This window comes from Phacochoerus africanus, chromosome 7 (assembly GCF_016906955.1).
Source record: "Phacochoerus africanus isolate WHEZ1 chromosome 7, ROS_Pafr_v1, whole genome shotgun sequence".
Classification (NCBI taxonomy): Eukaryota; Metazoa; Chordata; class Mammalia; order Artiodactyla; family Suidae; genus Phacochoerus; species Phacochoerus africanus.
The window spans coordinates 32213949-32233535 of record NC_062550.1 but is presented as its reverse complement, the minus strand read 5'-3'; the positions used below and the strand labels follow the sequence as shown (position 1 = coordinate 32233535).

The 19587-nt window shown below is 41.3% G+C and overlaps 1 protein-coding gene across 1 annotated transcript in view; it reads right to left on the bottom strand.

Annotated features, from left to right (window-relative positions):
• Positions 1 to 19587, bottom strand: part of SRGAP1 (SLIT-ROBO Rho GTPase activating protein 1) — a 305344-nt gene that overhangs the window by 107377 nt on the left and 178380 nt on the right. The window contains exon 4 of the mRNA XM_047787114.1: positions 13084 to 13146. Within this exon, the coding sequence (XP_047643070.1) occupies positions 13084 to 13146 (63 nt within the window). The remainder of the gene's footprint in view (positions 1 to 13083; positions 13147 to 19587) is intronic.

The following is a 19587-nucleotide window of genomic DNA, read 5'->3' as shown; positions in this document are numbered from 1 at the left end:
TGATTTTTGATGAAGGCACAAAGGCAATTGGGTGCAAAAAGGATAGTCTCTTCAACAGGCAGTGGTGGAACAACTGGAAATGCATATGCAAAAAAATGGACTTTGATTATACCTGTTGTCAATGGAAATAATAAATAAGTAATCTATAATATTAAAAATACTCCCCAAGGCCCAATTTGTTGTCATAGCTGCCCATTTTACAATCATCAGAGATTTTAACATGATATAAATGTCATTTTTGCTTGCTTATTTTTGGCCTCACTTGTGTCATGTGAAAGCTCCTAGGGATTGAACCTGTGCCATAGAAGTGACAATACCAGATCCTTAAGCCACTGCACCATAAAGGCACCCTGAAATAAATGTCATTTTATCCAGAAAATTCTAACTTTGCAATTTTGAAGACAATATTTTCCTTTGCCTCTCAAGCACTTCATTTGCAGTGGCGTAAAGAGAGAAGTAAGAGCAGAGGATCCGAAGAAAGTCCAGCTTAACAGTCCCTTTATTTTGACATTAATGATTTGCTAATTCTCTGGCAATATTCAAGTGCATGGAGTTCCCTGCACAGGCAATGTGCTGTCATGCATCTGTGCTTTTCCTCACATGCTAATCGCTTTTTGGAGGGTCCTGCCCATCCTTCCTTTGCCACTAAAATCAGGTGTCAGCTTCTCCCAGAGGCCCCTGGAGTGGCTATGTGCTGACACAGAGCCATGGAGACCTCTATCTAGCTCGTCACCCAACACTATGCATAGGAATATTTCACGGGTCTAGTTCATTGATGACAGTTATTCCTGGACCTATAAATTTGTTGAAAGGCCCTTCCAAGCCCTTCAGTGTATATCACTTGGATGCAACAGAGATGATGCTCTAACAATTTTAGACCTGAGGCAACTATCCTTTTAGTACTTTGCATTTAGCTGACTTAGAGGCAGGGAGCAGATTCTGAGATGTGGGACAAATGCCAAAAATTTGCATCCCATAAATTCTAAAAACCTGCAAATCAAAAACCCTCTCCACACACGTGCTGGGCAGCCACCCTCTAAGGAAGGGAGGCACTCTCTTAAAAGATGACCTGCTTCATGTCTCCACAGCTCTAATGGTTAAGCTCAGGAAATCAGATTGCCTGGTTCAAATCTTTGTTTTGCCTTTTATCACCTTCCATAGTTTTCTCACCTATAACTGGGAATAAGAACAGCACTCTAAGGCTGTTGTGGAGCTAAAAATGAATGAATACATGCCAAGCACTTGCAGTGTTTAATGGATGCTACAATGAGTAATAAAACACCCCACCTTCTATCCTATCTTTAAAGCCCACAATAGATTCAGCTAATGCTTCACATCAATGCATCCTTGTTTATTTTCATACACCTGAAGTCTGAGAGCAGAGGGATGGTCTTTGTTTAATGGATCAAAGAAACTGAGCTGCAAAGGGACTTAATCCTTGCCCAACAAGTCAACAGAGAAAGTCAGTGAAAGAGAAGGTCATTCAGAAAGTTCCTGTTGCACAAAGGGTTTTCACATGAAGACTTCAGAGGCCCTGAAATACAGGTTTAAGCTACTAAAAAAAAAAACCACCACAAAAACCTCATGAACGGGCACTTGGACTACATATTAAGCAGGGCCATAGGGAACACAGTGGCAGCAGAAGTGGCAAAGGGAAAGTTTCAAGTAGGTGGCGATGTTGAGGGGGAAAGTACATGTATACTGAAAGACCAACAAATTACTAGACTTGCAAAGTCTCCTGCGGTTTTAAATATTTAATTCATTTCAAGGAAATGTTTCATCTGTCTTCAACATTACATGCATGTATTAGACATTTAAGTTATGAGGCTTAGTATACGAAATATTTAAGCGGAGGACACAAGACACACAGAATTTTAACATCATAAGAGCCCGGAAACCCTCGGAATTATAGCATCAACTAAAATGGAAAGAATGATGTGGATGTCTTTTGTTTTTAATGAGAAATGGTTTGGAATTTGACATATAAGCCTGTTTCTCAAATCCAATACTGCTCACTCCATTTATTAAAAAAAAAAAAAAAAAAGAGGAAAAAAGGGTGAGAGGCCTTTGTTAATCTATGCAAGAAGGCTTTTTGAGTTTTCAAACTTTTGACTAGGTGTCTCACCATTTTTTGCTGCCTATGTTCTTTATTATCTCATTTAGTACCTTCCTGAAATCTTTCCACTTCTGATTTTTTTTTCCTTTCCTTCTAGATATGGCCCCAGAGGGAAATCCTAAGAACATGCCTTGCGTTTGTTTAAGTCATATGCCTTGGCTCACACTGCTCCCTTTTCCTCAAAAACTTTCCCCACTGCCTCTCCATCTCTCCTATGATTAGCATCCTGTCCATTTTCAGACCCTTCCCTCTGAATTTTTCTTTTTCTTTTTTTTGTCTTTTTATCTCTTTAGGGCTGCACCTGAGGCACATGGAGGTTCCCAGGCTAGGGGTCGAATCGGAGCTGTAGCTGCTGCCCTACACCAGAGCCACAGCAATGCCAGATCCGAGCTGTGTCTGCAAACCACATCACAGCTCACGGCAATGCCGGATCCTTAACCCACTGAGTCAGGCCAGGGATCGAACCTGGGTCCTCATGGATACTAGTCAGGTTTGTTAACCACTGAGCCATGACAGAAACTCCCCTCTGAAGTTTTCTTAATCTTCAATGTGGATCTCTCTCTTTGGATCTCCAGAGCCCTTTGCCTGAAACTTTCCGTTGGTACAAATGGTCTGTCTCAAGTTAAAATCACCAGAGATGGAGTTCTCATCATGGATCACCAATAACAAACCTGACTAGCATCCATGAGGACACAGGTTCGATCCCTGGCCTTGCTCAGTGGGTTAAGAATCCGGCGTTGCCGTGAGCTGTGGTGCAGGTCACAGATGCAGCTCAGCTCCTGTGTTGCTGTGGCTATGGGGTGTAGGCTGGCAGCTGTAGCTCCAATCTGACCCCTAGCCTGGGAACTTCCATATACCACATGCGTGGCCCTAAAAAAGCGAAAAAAAAAAAAAAAGTCCCTAGAGAGTCCTGTGTGTGAGCCTTTAAACTCTGTTGGTCTGAGACTTCCTAGCTGTGTGTCTTTGGACAAAGTTCTTAACCTTTCTGTGCCTCTCCTACCCTGAGGCTGTGTGTGGGGCTGTGGGGGAGCATTTAAAGAGCTAATTCTGTAGAATGCTTGGAACAGAACCTGACAAAGGTTAGCTGTTCCTATTTTGTCCTTGTTTAATCTGCCAGACTGAAAGCTTCCAGAACTGGTACTCTCTCCCCTAAAGCTCCCAGCACAGTAGCATGTACACAGTAGGAACCTATCGGCTAATGTCAATGAAAACAAAACCTGGGTTTCAGTTCCAACCTGGACTTTAATTAATCACTCAATCTGAGTCTCCATGAGGTTCTCCCTCAATGAGGAGGTTCACGCGATCATTTCTAAAGGCCCATTCGGTGCTAAAATTCTATCAGAGAGTCGTGTGAGTTAAGATATGCTGAAATGCATCACCTGATACAAACAGATCTTCGTTTCCCTCGCATGACTTTTACACTGCAACTGGCCAACATTTCTGGTCCATCTTGAGACACTAAATCTAAAGAAAATGTCCATGATTTTTTTCCGTTATCTATGTCTTACATACTCCTTTTTGATGAATAATGGCAAACGAACCTAAGTATTTTCATTACCCAATAAAAACAAAACATTCTGATGAAGGTATCCGCTATTAGAGCATTCTAGTCATTTAAAAATCATACTTCAGAATGTAATAGTTTGAATAAAATACTCTTTGAGAAGGATTCTTGACACGAGACATTCTTTTTTTTTTTAATTTCTGTTTTTTTTTGTTTGGTTTTTTTTTTTTTTGTCTTTTTTGTTGTTGTTGTTGCTATTTCTTGGGCCGCTCCCGCGGCATATGGAGGTTCCCAGGCTAGGGGTCGAATCGGAGCTGTGGCCGTCAGCCTACGCCAGAGCTACAGCAACGCAGGATCCGAGCCGCGTCTGCGACCTACACCACAGCTCACGGCAATGCCGGATCCTTAACCCACTGAGCAAGGGCAGGGACTGAACCCGCAACCTCATGGTTTCTAGTCGGATTCGTTAACCACTGCGCCACGACGGGAACTCCACGAGACATTCTTTAGAAATGTTTTCGCTTTTACCAAACTAGAGTTTCTAAGACTTTCTTTTTCATTTCTGAGGCAAATAATTTTGTTTCTCAGTTTATACAGCTCACTTCTTTTAAAAGATAGTTTTATTGGTAGTTCTCCAATCTTATCTATTTCTCCAATCTCAAGAGAGAAAATAAAAATTCCAAGCAAGGAGTTAGGAGCCTTTCACCTCATTAACAAGCAGGGTGTCCTAAAAATACATCCGCATAGAAAGTTCCTGTCAAACAGTTGTCCCTAGAGAGCCTTCTAATGGACATTTTATTAATCCCAATCATTTTGGCAGGAAAATGAATCCAGGTTAAACTGGTGAACCTGGTCTCTAACCTCAGTCTGGGTCAAGGCCAAGATTAGAATTCAGAAGTTGGCAGGCAGTCATAGGATCCTAACACCTTTCTTTCTTTCCATCTAAGTGTCTAGTAAAGCCAGGGGAGGGATGCATGGAAAACACTTGGTCAGCCCAAGATCTCTACATAGACTTTTTTTTTTTTAAGTTTTCCAGGGGGCATCACGGAGAATGCAGTATTCCAGGGAAGTTTTCAATTTGGGAGCCTTTGACATATCTTTTACATCTTATTTCTCTTTGTTCAGTGCTCTGTTCTGAGACCCAGGCCTCTCTGGAGTCCCTCTCAAAGGAATGAATTTTCATTTTCACTCCAGAAATATAGATTTCAAATACCCAAAATGCCCTGGAGCTAAAATAAATACTTAACCAAAGATAAAAAATACAAAATTAAAAACCTCTTTGAGGTACAGAGAAAATTCTTCTGATCCGAGGTGGCAAGTATCTTGGGCTCTTCCAGAAAGACTTTTCCACCTTGCCTTGGGCATGTGTCTTCATTAGAGAAGAATGCATTCGCTCCTGGTTCGTGGGAGGCTCACAAAGCCAGCCAAGAAAGCTTTCCTCAGCAAGTCCTCTGAGATGGAGTTTTCACGGAAGGCCTTGAAATAACAAACAGTGTCTTCCCTCCCATCTCCTCTAAGAAATAATTAGCTTTTTATTTGAACATTTGAAAGACATAAGTGGTTCAAAGATATGTAAAGGCCAGGATGGATACCTGTGTGCATTCAAAAACCCTGTTTTCCACATAACTCCTGTACAAGAGGCTCAGTAGCCTTGGGTTTGCACTGGGACAGCTGCCCTTCTCTATTTACATATGTCAGGCAAATCAGAGCCCAGGCTCAGAAGGAAGAAAACAAAGGTGCATGGAATATCCTGTAATGGATACTTGGCGCTAATCACTGGGTCCGAAAGCACAGCTTAAACAGGTGGTGTTGACACACATAACATTAAAGCTACATGAAATGCGCTGTTTGAATGAAGCACCCCAAGTGAACATATCCTAACATCAGAGCTGACTGTGCAAAGCTGTTTGCGTTTGCTCATTTGGTCACCCACCTCAACAGGCTGGGAAGCTCAAGCCAGTTTTCATACGTGGCAATCAGAGGGTGCAGGGTAAGAGTTTCAACACTGAGTTGTATCTATGAGATCAAGCTGTGCCCACCTGCTCTGCACATCCACCCCTGAGGCAGCTGTCCAGCGGGGAACTGATGGGCCCTGGGTACGGAACGGGGCTGGGATGGGGGAGCACTCATTTGTGTCCATGTGATTCTGAGCTAATTATTCAGAGCCCCGGCTCTCATTAGGAACCTTGGAATTAGGAATACCTGCTTCATAGGGCTGCTGAGAGAAATGAATGGGATCCTCTATGTGCCTCACAGTAAGGGTTGGATAAATCTTCATTTTCTCAGCTCTCTCCTCTTAATTGAATGGAACTTGAGGATGGATTACCCTTAACTCTGGATAGTCACATGTGTCTATGATGTTCGGAGAGTATGCTCATCAATTATACATAATTAACAATCAACTTCATGTGGATTTATCATGACATCTGTGTTAATCTCTATTAGAATTTGTTTACTGAGGATGGTGAGGTAAGCACCTTGTTTTTTAAAATGCCGAGGATAATGCTGCAATACCTAGGCAGAGAAATATTAACATCGGACAAAAAAATTGTTTTTCTCCTAAAACACAGCATAACCTTTTGAGATTTTGGTATGAAGGGCACAGGCTTAACATTTCACACCACTGTTCCCCACTCCACTAATGACAAAGAGGATGATACTACTGACATGTATTAGGCAGTGCCAGACACTGTTCTGAATGCTTTATCTCTATTCACTTTATTTTTCCTCTTAGCACTTGCACCTGCCATACTCTTCCTTTATTTGGTTACTGTCTGTTTCTCCTTCCTAGAATAGAAATGCCTTGAGAGGAAGTAACATGGTCTGTTTTTATTCATGGCAAAATCCCCAGTACATCTACAAGGGTCTGGCACAGGAGGAGGCATTCAAAACCCTGTTTGTGGAATAAATACACTAGTCTTTGTAACAGTGCGGGTGAGCCTCATCCATTCCATGGAGGGCCTGAACAGAACAAAAGGGCTAAATAAGAGCGAGCTTGTTCTCTGCGTCTGTCTTCAAGGTAAGTTCTGGTCTTCTCCTGCTTTGGACTTGAACTCCAGCTGGAATTTAACCATTAGCTTTCCTGGTTCTGAGGCCTTCAGACTTGGACTGGAACTACATCCTAGGTCTTCACCTTGCTGCTTGCAGATTTTTGGGACTTCTCAGCCTGCCAACTGCATGAATAAATTCCTTATAATCAATTTTTCTCATATATATACACTCATATGTATGTGAGAGACATCTCAGCCAGATCATGTAAGAGAGCTAAGGTTCCAATACAAATGTGCTGCCAGTCTAGCCAAATTTTTTTTTTTTTTTTTTTTTTTAGGGTCGCATCAAGGCACAAGGAAGTTCCCAGGCTAGGGGTCGAATTGGAGCTACAGCTGCTGGCTTACACCATAGCCACAGCAACACCAGATCTGAGTCGAGGCTGTGATGTACACCATGGCTCATGGCAACACGGGATCCTTGACCCACTGAGCGAGGCCAGGGATTGAACCCGCATCCTCAGGGATACTAGTCGAATTTGTTACCGATGAGCTACAAAGGGAACTCCCAGTCTAGTCAGTTTTGTTTCCTTAAAGTACAGCACTTTCCTTGCTTTCATAACTCTACTTTTTTATTCTCCTTCACGGGTTAAACTCAAAAGGAAGTTAATCAGGAGATCAGATTTAGAAAGGGAGTCTGAGGATCTTGCTTAACTGTTTTACTTTTGGCCCAATGAGTCTCAGTTGTTAGATCATTTTAAAAAGTTTTTAATTTGTTTTTTTGTGTGTATTTTTCTTTTTTGTTGTTTTCTTTTTAGTTTGTTTTTATATTTTTAACTTAATTTTTCTTTTTTGTTAGATCATTTAAATTAATATTTCTTTTTTTTTTCCTTCTTTCTTTTTTGCCACACCCATAGGATGTGGAAGTTCCTGGGCCATCGATCAAACCTGCACCACAGCAGTGACCAGAGCCACAGTGGTGAAATCGCAGAAGCCTAAACCCAGGAGGCTATCAAAGAACTCCTAAATCAACATTTTTTAATTAACTTCTTAAAGTACAGGTTGCCACTGAGGCACATGTTCAATTTTTCATCTATTTTTTGTTAAGGCAACATTAATGCCATTGACTCTAAAAAATACAAAGGAGGTGAGTTCTCTGGTGGTCTAGTGATTAGGACTCAGTGCTTCCATCTCTGCCGCCTGGGTTTGATCTCTGGTCTGGGATCTCATCTCAAGCCACAGCAGGACATGGCTAATAATAATAATAATAATAATAATAACCACCACCACCACCACCCACTGGTGTAATCAGAATTATCAGAGGAGTTTTCTTTTTTTAAAAAAAAATCCACAAGCCAGGGCCCTGCTCTGGATCTGGTAAATCAGAATCTTGGACGAGTCTGGGGAGAGGCAGGCAGGCAGGCATTTATGACTTGAGAAGGTTGCCCAGCTGACTTGGATACAACCACCTGCCATTCCCGGCCCCAGGGTGGGCACCTTCTCAGCCAGGCAGTTTAAAAAAGAAAACACAAAGTAGCAGGTGACAAATGGCTTAGGTGCTTTGTGGTATTAGGGAGGTGTTACCATTCAGAGAGCTTTGTTAGAGAATGGTTCCCCAAAACTATGGCAACAGAGATGAAATGAAAGACCTGCATAGGCTCTGGAGCCGGATCTGGACTTGAGAACCCACTGCACTGCTTACTGTGCAACCTGGGCAAGTCTCTCTGAGCCTTAGTTTCCTTATTTGTGAAATGCAGATAATGATAGCAACAGCCTCAGAGATGCTGTGAGGATTGCACAAAATAATGAAGTAATGTGCTTATTAGCACAATAACTACCCCTATACACAGTAAGCCTGCAATAAATGTGAGCTACTTTGAAAGGCATTGCTAGTTACCTAAAAATACTTCCCCTTCTCTCTCTAAATAACAAAATTTTTGATTTTTAACTAGTTGTCAATGAGCTGGCCACCTAAAAGACCATAATTTCCAGATTTCCTTATAGTCTAGTGAAACTATGGTTCTGGCCAATGAGGTGTATATGAAAGTGTTATAGAGAGCCTTCATTAAGTTTTTCTAAGAGACACAGGGCCTGCCCTTCTTTCCTTTCTCCATCTGTTGGAGCCTCCTTTCTTCATCTCAGGAATACAGATGTACTGGCTGGAGCTCCAGCAACTATCCCGAATTAGAAGGACAAAGATACAATTAGGTTTCTCTGAACAGTGTATTAGGAGAGGCCTGATTCTTTGATGGCTTTATGTAACCTCCATACCAGTCCTGGGTTGTCAACCTCTGAACTTCTTTTATTTGAGAGAGATGATAAACTTCTATCTTCTTTATGCCATTTTTCTGAGTACCTCTGTTACCCAAGGACTAACTAAACCCTAACTGCTGTGGTTGGCCCTTGTGATAGTTGAAGAATTCAAATGGAGGGTCCAAAGCATTTTTGAGGTTCTAAACATAAAGGCAAAGTTGAGGTAGAAATACAGAAGAGGGGATGCATGTCTTCAAAGCCTTTCTTTTCCTTCCAGATGGCACTCAGATGCTACCATCTTCTCTCCTGCTCAGAAGTCCAGGCCTTCATGCCCCATGGATACAATCTGCTCTCAAAGGATCTGATAACACTCGGTTCACTTTAAGGTATAAAGGATCACAAGGCATCTCTTTCTATTCTTCTTCTTCTTTTTTTTTTTCTTTTTAGGGCCGCATCCAAGGCATATGGAAGTTTCTAGGCTAGGGATCCGATTGGAGCTACAGCTGCTGGCCTATGGTTCCCCAGCAGACATGCCAGATCCAAACCATGTCTGCAATCTACACCACAGCTCATGGCAATGCCAGATCCTTAACCCATGAGTGAGGCCAGGGATCAAAACTGCATCCTTATGGACATTAGTCGGGTTTCTTACCGCTGAGTCACAAGAGAGAGCTCCCTCTTTCTATTCTTCTGGGCATTTGTATTTTATTTCAGGCAACCTTCTGATAAAATGCTTGGAATCATCAACAGACTTGTATAAGAGCTATTTTGGAGCAGGGAAGCCCACACATAAGGCTAATGCCTGCCACAAAGGTTGACTGTCATTTAATATAAAGCGTTGCACTGGTGTAAAGAAGTTCAGTAGCATTAAAAGTGTTCTCTTCAACTCCCAAGTAGTATCAAGGGTTGCGAGAAAGGGAGGAGTGAATAGTTGCTTGCAAAGCAATTACATAGCATCCTCCGTCCCCTGAGGCTACACATTTTATGCATGTTACTTCAACAATCATTATTACATCATCAGCTATACAAAATTCTTTGCGCAATGCAAAGAAAAAGGAAATCTGTCAATGACCAGTCAATGGTTAAATAAAGAACCTAAACCACATTCCCCTGACCCCTGGTCCCCTGTTCAAATACTCCTCAGCTTTTCTTTCCTTCTAAATGTAAACTGGGTATGTCTATGGACAGATTTCTGTCTGTCTTTCCTTTTTCTTGGCCATGCCTATGGGCCAGGGATCAAACTTACGCCACACCAGTGACAGTGCTGCATCCTTCACACACTACACCACAGGAGAATTCTGCTTTCATTTGAACAAGACAGAATTTATGTATCAAAATTTCAAGTGCAAAAAAGACCAAACATCATTTTTAAAGTTTGCATGTGTGTAATATGAGGGTCTTTCCCCACAGAACATGACCTTTGACCTCGAATGAGCATGCTAAAGTAAATTTTTTCCCAAGAGCCTCAAAATGATCTACAAACTGCCTTTTCTTTTTCTTTCTTCCTTTCTTTTCTTTCTTTCTTTCTTTTTTTTTTTGCTTTTTAGGGCCGCACCTGTGGCATATGGAAGTTTCCAGCCTAGGGGTTCAACTGGAGCTACAGCTGCCGGCTTATGCCACAACCACAGCAACTCAGGATCTAAGCTGCATCTGCGACCTACACCACAGCTCACACAACACTGGATCCTTAACCCACTGAGCGAGGCCAGGGATTGAACCTGCAACCTCATGGTTCCTAGTTGGATTCATTTCCATTGTTCCATGATGGGAACTTCCAGGCTACCTAAGAAACCCACACTGCCGGTCTCCTCAACTGATTCTGAGAGATTAAATGACTGATAGGGCTATTCCAACTCTGGTGGTCTTTTCTAGAATCTGGCTTCTTCAGGCTTTCAAACTGATAATGTTGAGAGTTCTGAAGAGGTATCAACTTACTTGATGCAACTACAGAGGCTCCTAGATGTCTAATCCCAATTAATAGGCTGAGTCCAGGAGAAATTTCTCTAGACACATTCCTCACTGAGATAAAATTTTCGTGACCTTCTACCGACTTTTCTTGTATTTGATAGTCAGGTTTATCTGTTGCTCTGACTAGTACTGCTACTTCCAGACCACAAGCAACTGGCTTGTGTCTGGGACAACCAGCAGATTTTTTTTCCCAAGTATTAGAGATTGATAATATATTTCTAGGTAAAACAAAGCACAAGCAAATGGAACCACAAAGAAAGTGCCATGAAGCCCTCATCTTTTTTTTTTGTCTTTTTTTGCCATTTCTTGGGCCGCTCCTGTGGCATATGGAGGTTCCCAGGCTAGGGGTCGAATCAGAGCTGTAGCCACTGGCCTACACCAGAGCCACAGCAATGTGGGATCCGACCTGTGTCTGAAACCTACACCACAGCTCACGGCAACGCCGGATCCTTAACCCACTGAGCAAGGCCAGGGATAGAACCCACAACCTCATGGTTCCTAGTCAGATTCGTTAACCACTGAGCCATGACGGGAACTCCATGAAGCCCTCATCTTAAAATAGTACAATGGGAGTTCCCGTCATGGCGCAGTGGAAACAAATCCTCAAACCATGAGGTCACCGGTTTGATCCCTGGCCTCGCTTAATGGGTTAAGGATCCAGTGTTGCGTGAGCTGTGGTGTAGGTTGCAGATGCAGCTTGGATCCTGTGTTGCTGTGGTTGTGGCATAGGCTGGCAGCTGTAGCTCTGATTGGACCTCTAGCCTGGGAATTTCCATATGCCATGGATGTAGCCCAAAAAAGCAAAAATAGTGCAATGGATGAAGGTGCAGAAGGCACAGAATTTCTTTCTTTGGAAGGCTAAGAGGCACAATGCTCATTTAACTTTTAAATTCTAAATTCAGGGTTTCTAGAAATACCTTAGGTTATCAAAAATAAACAAATTATACAAAGCATAGGCTAATAAATAGCCTCTATCATCAAAAACTCACCTTCATTAGGTATTTTTATATGGATATAATCTTATAGTGGGAAGCTTTTGCATATAAAGTTAATAAGTTTCTGAAAGAGGAACTAATACTGAGGAAGCATAAATTCAATTCAAAGTACTGGTGTTGCAAACATGCTATATAAAAAATACAAATTTACCACACATGTAGACAAAAATTGGAAAGTGAATTTTATAAGAATATCCTTCATTTTATAAAATTTAAAATTATATGTTATTTCAATTAGCAAGTACCAATGGAGCATTAAAAGCAATTTAATTCAGAAAACTGCATTTTACACACATGCTTTTTAGAAACAAATGAATACATAAATCAAAAAACGTATTTTAATAATAAGTTTCAGGTTTAATTTGCCTGCAAAATAATTCACAAATATCTATAGTGATAGCAAACTAATGTTACTTAATTTTCATTATGTTGTTCTCTTATAAAATAAAAACTCATCAAATTCCTCCAAAAGGAACTTGTGTTTAATAATATGATCATTAAACAGGGGGTTCCTGTTGTGGCTGAGTGCTAATGAACCAAACTAGTATTCATGAAGATGCTGGTTCAATCCCTGGCCTCGCTCACTGGGTTAAGGATCCGGCGTTGCCGTGAGCTGTGGTGTAGGTCGCAGGCTCAGCTTGGATCCTGCCTTGCTGTGGCTGTGGCGTAGGTCAGCAGGTGCAGCTCTGATTCGACCCCTAGACTGAGAGCTTCCATATGCCACACATGCGGCCCTAAAAAGCAAAAAAAAAAAAAAAGAGAGAGAGAAAAATCATTAAACATAAAACAGAATTTACATAGGCATGTGACTAATTCCAACTTGCAACCTCATTAATTTTGTTTTTTCAATTGTTTAATTTCTTCTGATTATATGTTTTAACCTGAATAAAATTTAAATTTTGAAAAGCAAATTATTGCCAAGAAGGAAAAATGGATACCCCCTCAAATATTCTGGAGGTGCATATATATACAGATCAGCTATAATCCAACCAGTTAAAAACATTCTTTTGGGGACATCTATGCTTCAGTTTCTTAAAATGTTCTGACTGCATATACATATTTACTTGAATACAGGCTCCCTGAATTGGGAGAGAGAGGCCAAAGAATGTAGTAGTATGTACCTATCCACTCGGTTCCACATTTCAACCAGTCATGCATTCAGCCACACCACGGCTTGGAATGAGTTCTAATGAGAGCAGTGTTTCTGCAAGCCCCAATTCTAAATCAAAGATTTTTGCAAAAGAAAGATTACGTACTTACCGTATAGAGCTCGTTAAGAACCTTCATTAGATCCTCATGAAGTTGGAACGCAATCTCTTTGCTCTGAAACAAGAAGAAATAAAGGAAGAATATTAAAGAAATGCCACAGAAATTTGTTTCTAGATTATTTACATCCTAAAAACCCCACTAACAAAATAGAAGAATGTGCTTGACACAATGGAAGGCCAGCAGCGCCCTGATAGAATAAACATCTTCAACCAAATGGCCTTTTCCAAATATAGATTTGTGTACTGACGGTCACCACAGGCTGAACAGAAGCAAATAAGTCAACAGTGTGAATGGCTCTCCCACCATCCAACTCAGACTTTATCAAGAGGGAGAGGAGTTCCCTTGTGGCACAGTGGGTTAAGGATCTGGTTATCATTGCAGTGGCTCAGGTCCCTGTTGTGGTGTGGGTTCGATCCCTGGCCCAGAAACTTTCATATGCCACTGGCATGGCTAAAAACTAAAATAAATTTTTAAAAAACGAGAGAGATAAAGTAAGCATGGGGAAGCATTGTGCTTGCTTAGAAGATGAGTTGCAGAACTTAAGCCATTAAAAGATGAATTCCAGCATCTGGTTTCCCCTCCCAGTATCATCACTGGGAAATTTTGCAGTGTGAATCCCAAAAAGCTAAGTTAGAAACCCAAAGGGAAATTAATTCTCCCTTTCTGAAATATCTATTTGACTGACTACAAAGGTTTTTTTTAATTGGAGTACAACTGGTTTATGATGTTGTGTTAGTTTCTGGCATATAGCGAAGTGATTCAGTGATATATGTGCATACACACACACAATGTGTGTGTGTGTGTGTGTGTGTGTGTGTGTATTTATTCTTTTTCAGATTCTTCTCCATTATAGTGTATTACAAAATAGTGGATAAAGTTTCCTGTGCTATACAGTAGGATTTTGTTGTTTATTTTATATATAGTAGTTTGTGTCTGCTAATCCCAAACTCCCAATTTATCCTCCCTCCCGTTCCCCTTTGGTAACCAAACATTTGTTTTCTACGTCTGTGAGTCTGTTTTGCAAATAAATTCATTTGTATCATTTTTTTAGATTCCACATAGAAGTGATACTTGTCTTTCTCTTTGACGGGCTACCACTTTAAGAAAACACTTTCAAAGTAGTGAGTTGGTAAGGCCTGCATTTATTACTGTTATTTTTCAGAATAAAAAGACAAAAAGAGTATTTTACTCTTCCACTCAGTTGGTAAATGACAGTATTTAAGATATTCTTTCCTAGGCTAATTCTGAGGTTTTTTTTTTTTTTTTTTATACTTTTTGCCTTTTCTAAGGCCGCTCCCACAGCATATGGAGATTCCCAGGCTAGGGGTCTAATTGGTGCTGTAGCCACCGGCCTACGCCAGAGCCACAGCAATGAGGGATCCGAGCTGCGTCTGTGACCCACACCACAGCTCACAGCAACGCTGGATCCCCAACCCACTGAACAAGGCCAGGGATCGAACCTTCAACCTCATGGTTCCTAGTCAAATTCGTTAACCACTGAGCCACGACGGGAACCCCAGATTCTGAGGGTTTTATAGAGGAGTATTTGAACATTTTTTTTTTTTCAGCAAAATCTGTAGGCTACTTTAAAGGAAATCATACATCCACATTGCTTCCTCCTCTGCACTGCCGTTTTGAGTTCATTAGTCAGCTACAGAAACTGGAAAGATTGTGTAGCATGGCTTAAACTATAATTTGAGACAATAACAACAACATGCAGGGTTCATTTATGTGCCTCTCACTGGACTGTCGGTACTTGATGTAAGGGCCACATCTTTATCAGCTCTGCGACCCCGATGTCCTGTAAGGTGCTTGGGCACAAGGCCAGAACTCAGGTGAGGCAAGTGAGGTGCCAAGGGGATAGGATTTAAGGAGACATGAGTACAGGTCCTCCTGGGTACATAGGAAGCTTCCAATCAACACTGGCTAAATGAATCCCACAATCAACAGCTGAAATACTGTTGATTCTGCCATAACTCAAGGAGTTACTACGGCTGGCCACTGGTGAGAGAACAGAAAGCAAAGGCCAGAGATTACCCTTAGTAAAATAATATGACTCAGATGAAACACAATCCATCTGCAATCACAAGGTCATTGGGTTAGCCCTCCTTAAAACAGCCAAATATGATAAAGCAAAAATTGGTGAAGATAAAAGAATATGAAAAGATGACATCAGAGCAGGGCCTGAACTTGGAGAAATTCAAATTTGTTAGCAGCATTTGTCACTGGATTTTCTCGTGATAAAGGGTGCTGCTGTCTATCACGTGCTGAGCGCTTTAAAAATCCCTACATTGGAATTAGAGATTTTATGTTTGCTGTGTCTCTGCTACATGAAAAGGTGGGTTAAGAATCATTGAAGAGTGACAGAGTTCTCATTGTGGCTCAGCAGTAAGCGAGCCCGACTAGGATCCATGAGGATGCGGGTTTGATCCCTGGCCTCGCTCAGTGGGTTAAGGATCTGGTGTTGCTGTGAGCTGTGGTGTAGGTTGCAGACGCGGCTCAGATCCTGTGTTGCTGTGGCTCTGGCATAGGCCGATGGCCCAGCAGCTACAGTTCTGATTGGACCCCTAGCCTGGAAACCTCCATATGCCATGGGTGTGGCCCTCAAAAGCAAAAAAATAAAATACAAAAAAAGAATCACTGAAGAGTGAAAGCAAAGTCATAAGTGAGGAGATGAAACCAAATGAAACATTTTATTTTCCCTAAATCTTAATTATTCTGGCTATATACATTACATGGCAATCTCCTATGACTTCAGCTTGGTGTTATTTTAATATCATATTTCATTCAAAGATCTGAGAAACCCATTCAGAACTCTCTAATGGGATCAAAGGCCACCAAGTAACTCTACTCAGCTGCCCACATTTCAGGTAGCAAGTCCAAAAAGAAAATATGTCTTGGCTAAAATTTTAGAACAAAAACAACAACTGAAAAATTCCCTTAGGTCCAATTAACCCCAAGCCAAGAATATTTAGGATCAGACCGAACACTTAGGCTTGGGGTAATAAGGGTCTTCCAAGCTATATCCAAATCAAAAATCTTACAACAAGCAAAATGACTCTTTGTATATTTCATATTTTATAAGATTTCAGGGAATGAGGGAGATGAAACCTGGCATAACAGACATATTGTGCTCTGTTGAACCTACTCTCACATTTTTCTTTCCCCTTTCCCCAGAGGCCCTGAAATTTTTTTTTTTTTTTTTTTTAAAGGGAGTTCCCATTGTGATTGGAGTTCACATTGTGGCTCAGTGGAAACGAATCTGACCAGTATCCATGAGGACGCAGGTTCGATCCCTTGCCTTGCTCAATGGGTTGAGAATCTAGCGTTGCCATGAGCTGTGGTGGAGGTCACAGACTCGGCTTGGATCTGGTATTGCTGTGGCTGTGATGTAGGCCAGCAGCTACAGCTCCGATTGGACCCCTAGCCTGGGAACCTCCATATGCCATGGGAGTGGCCCTAAAAAGATACACACACACACAAATTTCATCTGGAAGGCAGTATAAAATTAGGCTTAAAAGCAAGGACTCTGGAGTCAAAATGCTGGGGCTTTGTCAAAGGCTTTGGATTCCCTTGTGTCTCAGTTTCCAGATCTGTAAAAGGACTAGTCATTGTACCCATGTCATAGGGTCGATAAGAGCATTAATCAGATGACACTTCCATAGCACTGGGAAGGGCACCTAATACACAGCAAACATCCCATCAATGTATATTTATTCAATTCTTTCCCAGACACTGTAATGGTAACTCCCTTTAGTGAAAAGGCCCTGTGATATTTTTCCTTCATTTGGTCTCTATGGACACTTATTCCATTGACTTCCATGAAGGAAGTGCTTGGTAGATACTGGCTGATTTGAATTTGATGCCCCCCCCTCCCCACTGCCCTGGCCTTTAGATTTGTCCAAGTGACCCCTGATTTAGAAGGGCTGCAAGCACTGTGTCACAGCCCTGAGCCCTTCTTGTGTCCATACACCCTTGTCCTATACATTCAATGAACTGAAATATGTTCCATTTTCACGGGGGTCCTACTACTAGTGATACTGAATGAATTAATCAAAGAGCTACTAGGAAATGCATAATTCCTCAAACCAATGAGATAAGATACATACAAGTCATGAATGAGGCCCTTAAGGGGCCAGACTCCAGTAAGAACTTTAAATTTTAGGAAAAATTGGTAGAGAGTTATTTTCAGGTAGGTAGACCCACAGGCTACCCTCATGGCACATCACCAAGTTGCTGCCTATTTCTTTGCTTTGAATGACAGTCCAAACCCTCCACGGTCAAGTCAGTCACCTCGACATCAACCATGTTCTCCTGCCACCACTCCTTTTGCCTGCAAAGACTGTTAAAGAATTGGGCTGTGCTCTGAAACATGAGACAGACCATGTGACTAAAGTGGGAAGAACGAATTCGCATACCCTTTCATTCCACAAACACTTGGGCTGGCCAACATCACGTTCTAGACTGAGTGCTGGGGGCTTGGTCTCTGTCCTCCTGATACAGAAACAGTGAAAAGGTCACCCCCGTGTTACCCCCCCCCCCACCTCCATCTTAAGCTTGTCTCCAATTTAATATACGAACAGTGAAAAACAATCTTTTCTTCTAAATATGACTCTGAACCCCAAAAGAAGCCATCTTAAACCAAAATCTGTTTGCTTTGGCACACAGCATGAAGACATACTCAACTAATGAACCAAAATGCTTTCATTCAAAAATATCTGGGCCTTCTCCTGTGGCACAGTGGGTTAAGGATTCGGCATTATCACTGCAACCCACTATGATTGGGTTGGGTGCTGTGGCGCAGGTTCGATCCCTGACCTGGGAACTTCCACATGCCGTGGGTGCGGCCAAAAGAAGAAAACATCTGGGTTATTAAATCTCCATCAGAATTCCATAGGTTAAATATGCCTCTGGATTCTCTTTCATTAAAAATTTGAACACAGGGAGAGCAGACCCTTGACCCTTGGCCAAGAGCTGCTAGGTAAGAAAAATGATACAGGTCTCAGGGAAAGTAATCAATGCTCCCTTTGTACAAGAGAAAAAAAAATAACTTTATGAAATGATATATGTTTGAAATAAAGTATTTTCTGTTATTTGAGACTGGCTGATTACAATTACTCTTGCACAGAGAAGAAGAGTCCTCTCAACGCTTCAGGTGTGGATTTGGAAAAGGGAAGAGGTGGTTGTTATTGCTGTTTTTTCCCCTCACTATGTGCGCCTATGTAAGTTTACATGACTGTAAAACTTCTAATGCATTATGACAGGATTCTAGGACTCTGACCCAAGGGGAAGGAAAATGGTTAGAACTTCCCCTTGACGTTTATTAAGTGTCTCCAATGTGTAAACCCCGAGTTGAATACTAGGTGGATTTCTAATTATTTACTATTTACCATCACTTTGATGTTTCAGGAAACTCAAACATAAGTCCCAAATGAATAGTCCCAAAGTTTCCACCTTTGTCCATTATAAAAATGAATTCAGTACACTTAAGAAAACTGGAAAAAGAACAGAAGGACAAACCTCCCACCATCATAATTTGATGGATGCATGTCCTTAAGGTTTGTTTAAACATAGTTCTGAGTTGTAATCATGCTAAAGTAATTAAGTATTTTTTTCTATTCTGTTTTTTTTTTCAGGTATCATAATTTTTCCATATACTTAATATAATTTTCAGAACATTATTAATGGATTTATTACAACTACCCAGTGAATGTATATTAACCATTCTTCTCTTTGGTGAAAAACAGTGGAAACATTGGAAACCAATCATTTGATTACTTATTCAGTTTCACCAACATGGTTTTTTTGTTTTTGTTTTTGCTTGCTTTCTTTTAGGGCTGTGGCATGCAGCAGCTTTATGTAGGATCTCAGTTCCCAGACCAGGGACTGAACCTGGACTGCAGAGGTGAAAGCTCTGAATCCTAACCACTAGACCACCAGGGAACTCCCTCACCCATATATCTGAAGCACTCTGAACTAGCATCACGAATGCTGTTCTAAAGGCCTATCTTGCATCTAGTTTTCCCGCAATATCAATTCCTCTACATGAAATTACTAGGATAAAAGTACTGACATTTTCAAGACCACTCATACAGGGAGATTTTTTAAAGAGGTTATAATGAATTTATATCACTTCTAGGACAACAGTGTTACTCATGCTCATCCAATATTTGCTGTTTCTCCAGAAGCCACCAACCTTATCTATTTTGGCTGATCCGTTTATCTGAAAGTCATTAGAATTTTTTTAAATGGTAAAGATTTAATTTTATCCTTCCTCTGATTAAAACCCATCACATGCTTGCTATCCATTTTTAAGAAAGAGTTCAAATTTCTCAATCACCCATAATGTCCCCTGTCAAACCAATCTAGCTTACCTTCCACAAGTCCCAAACCACATCCTTCATCCTGGTCCTAAAACTGCTCACTCTCAGCTCCAGCTTTTAAGACCCCCACCCTGCCGTCGTCCCCTCTGCCTGGACTCTTCTTCCTTCTCTG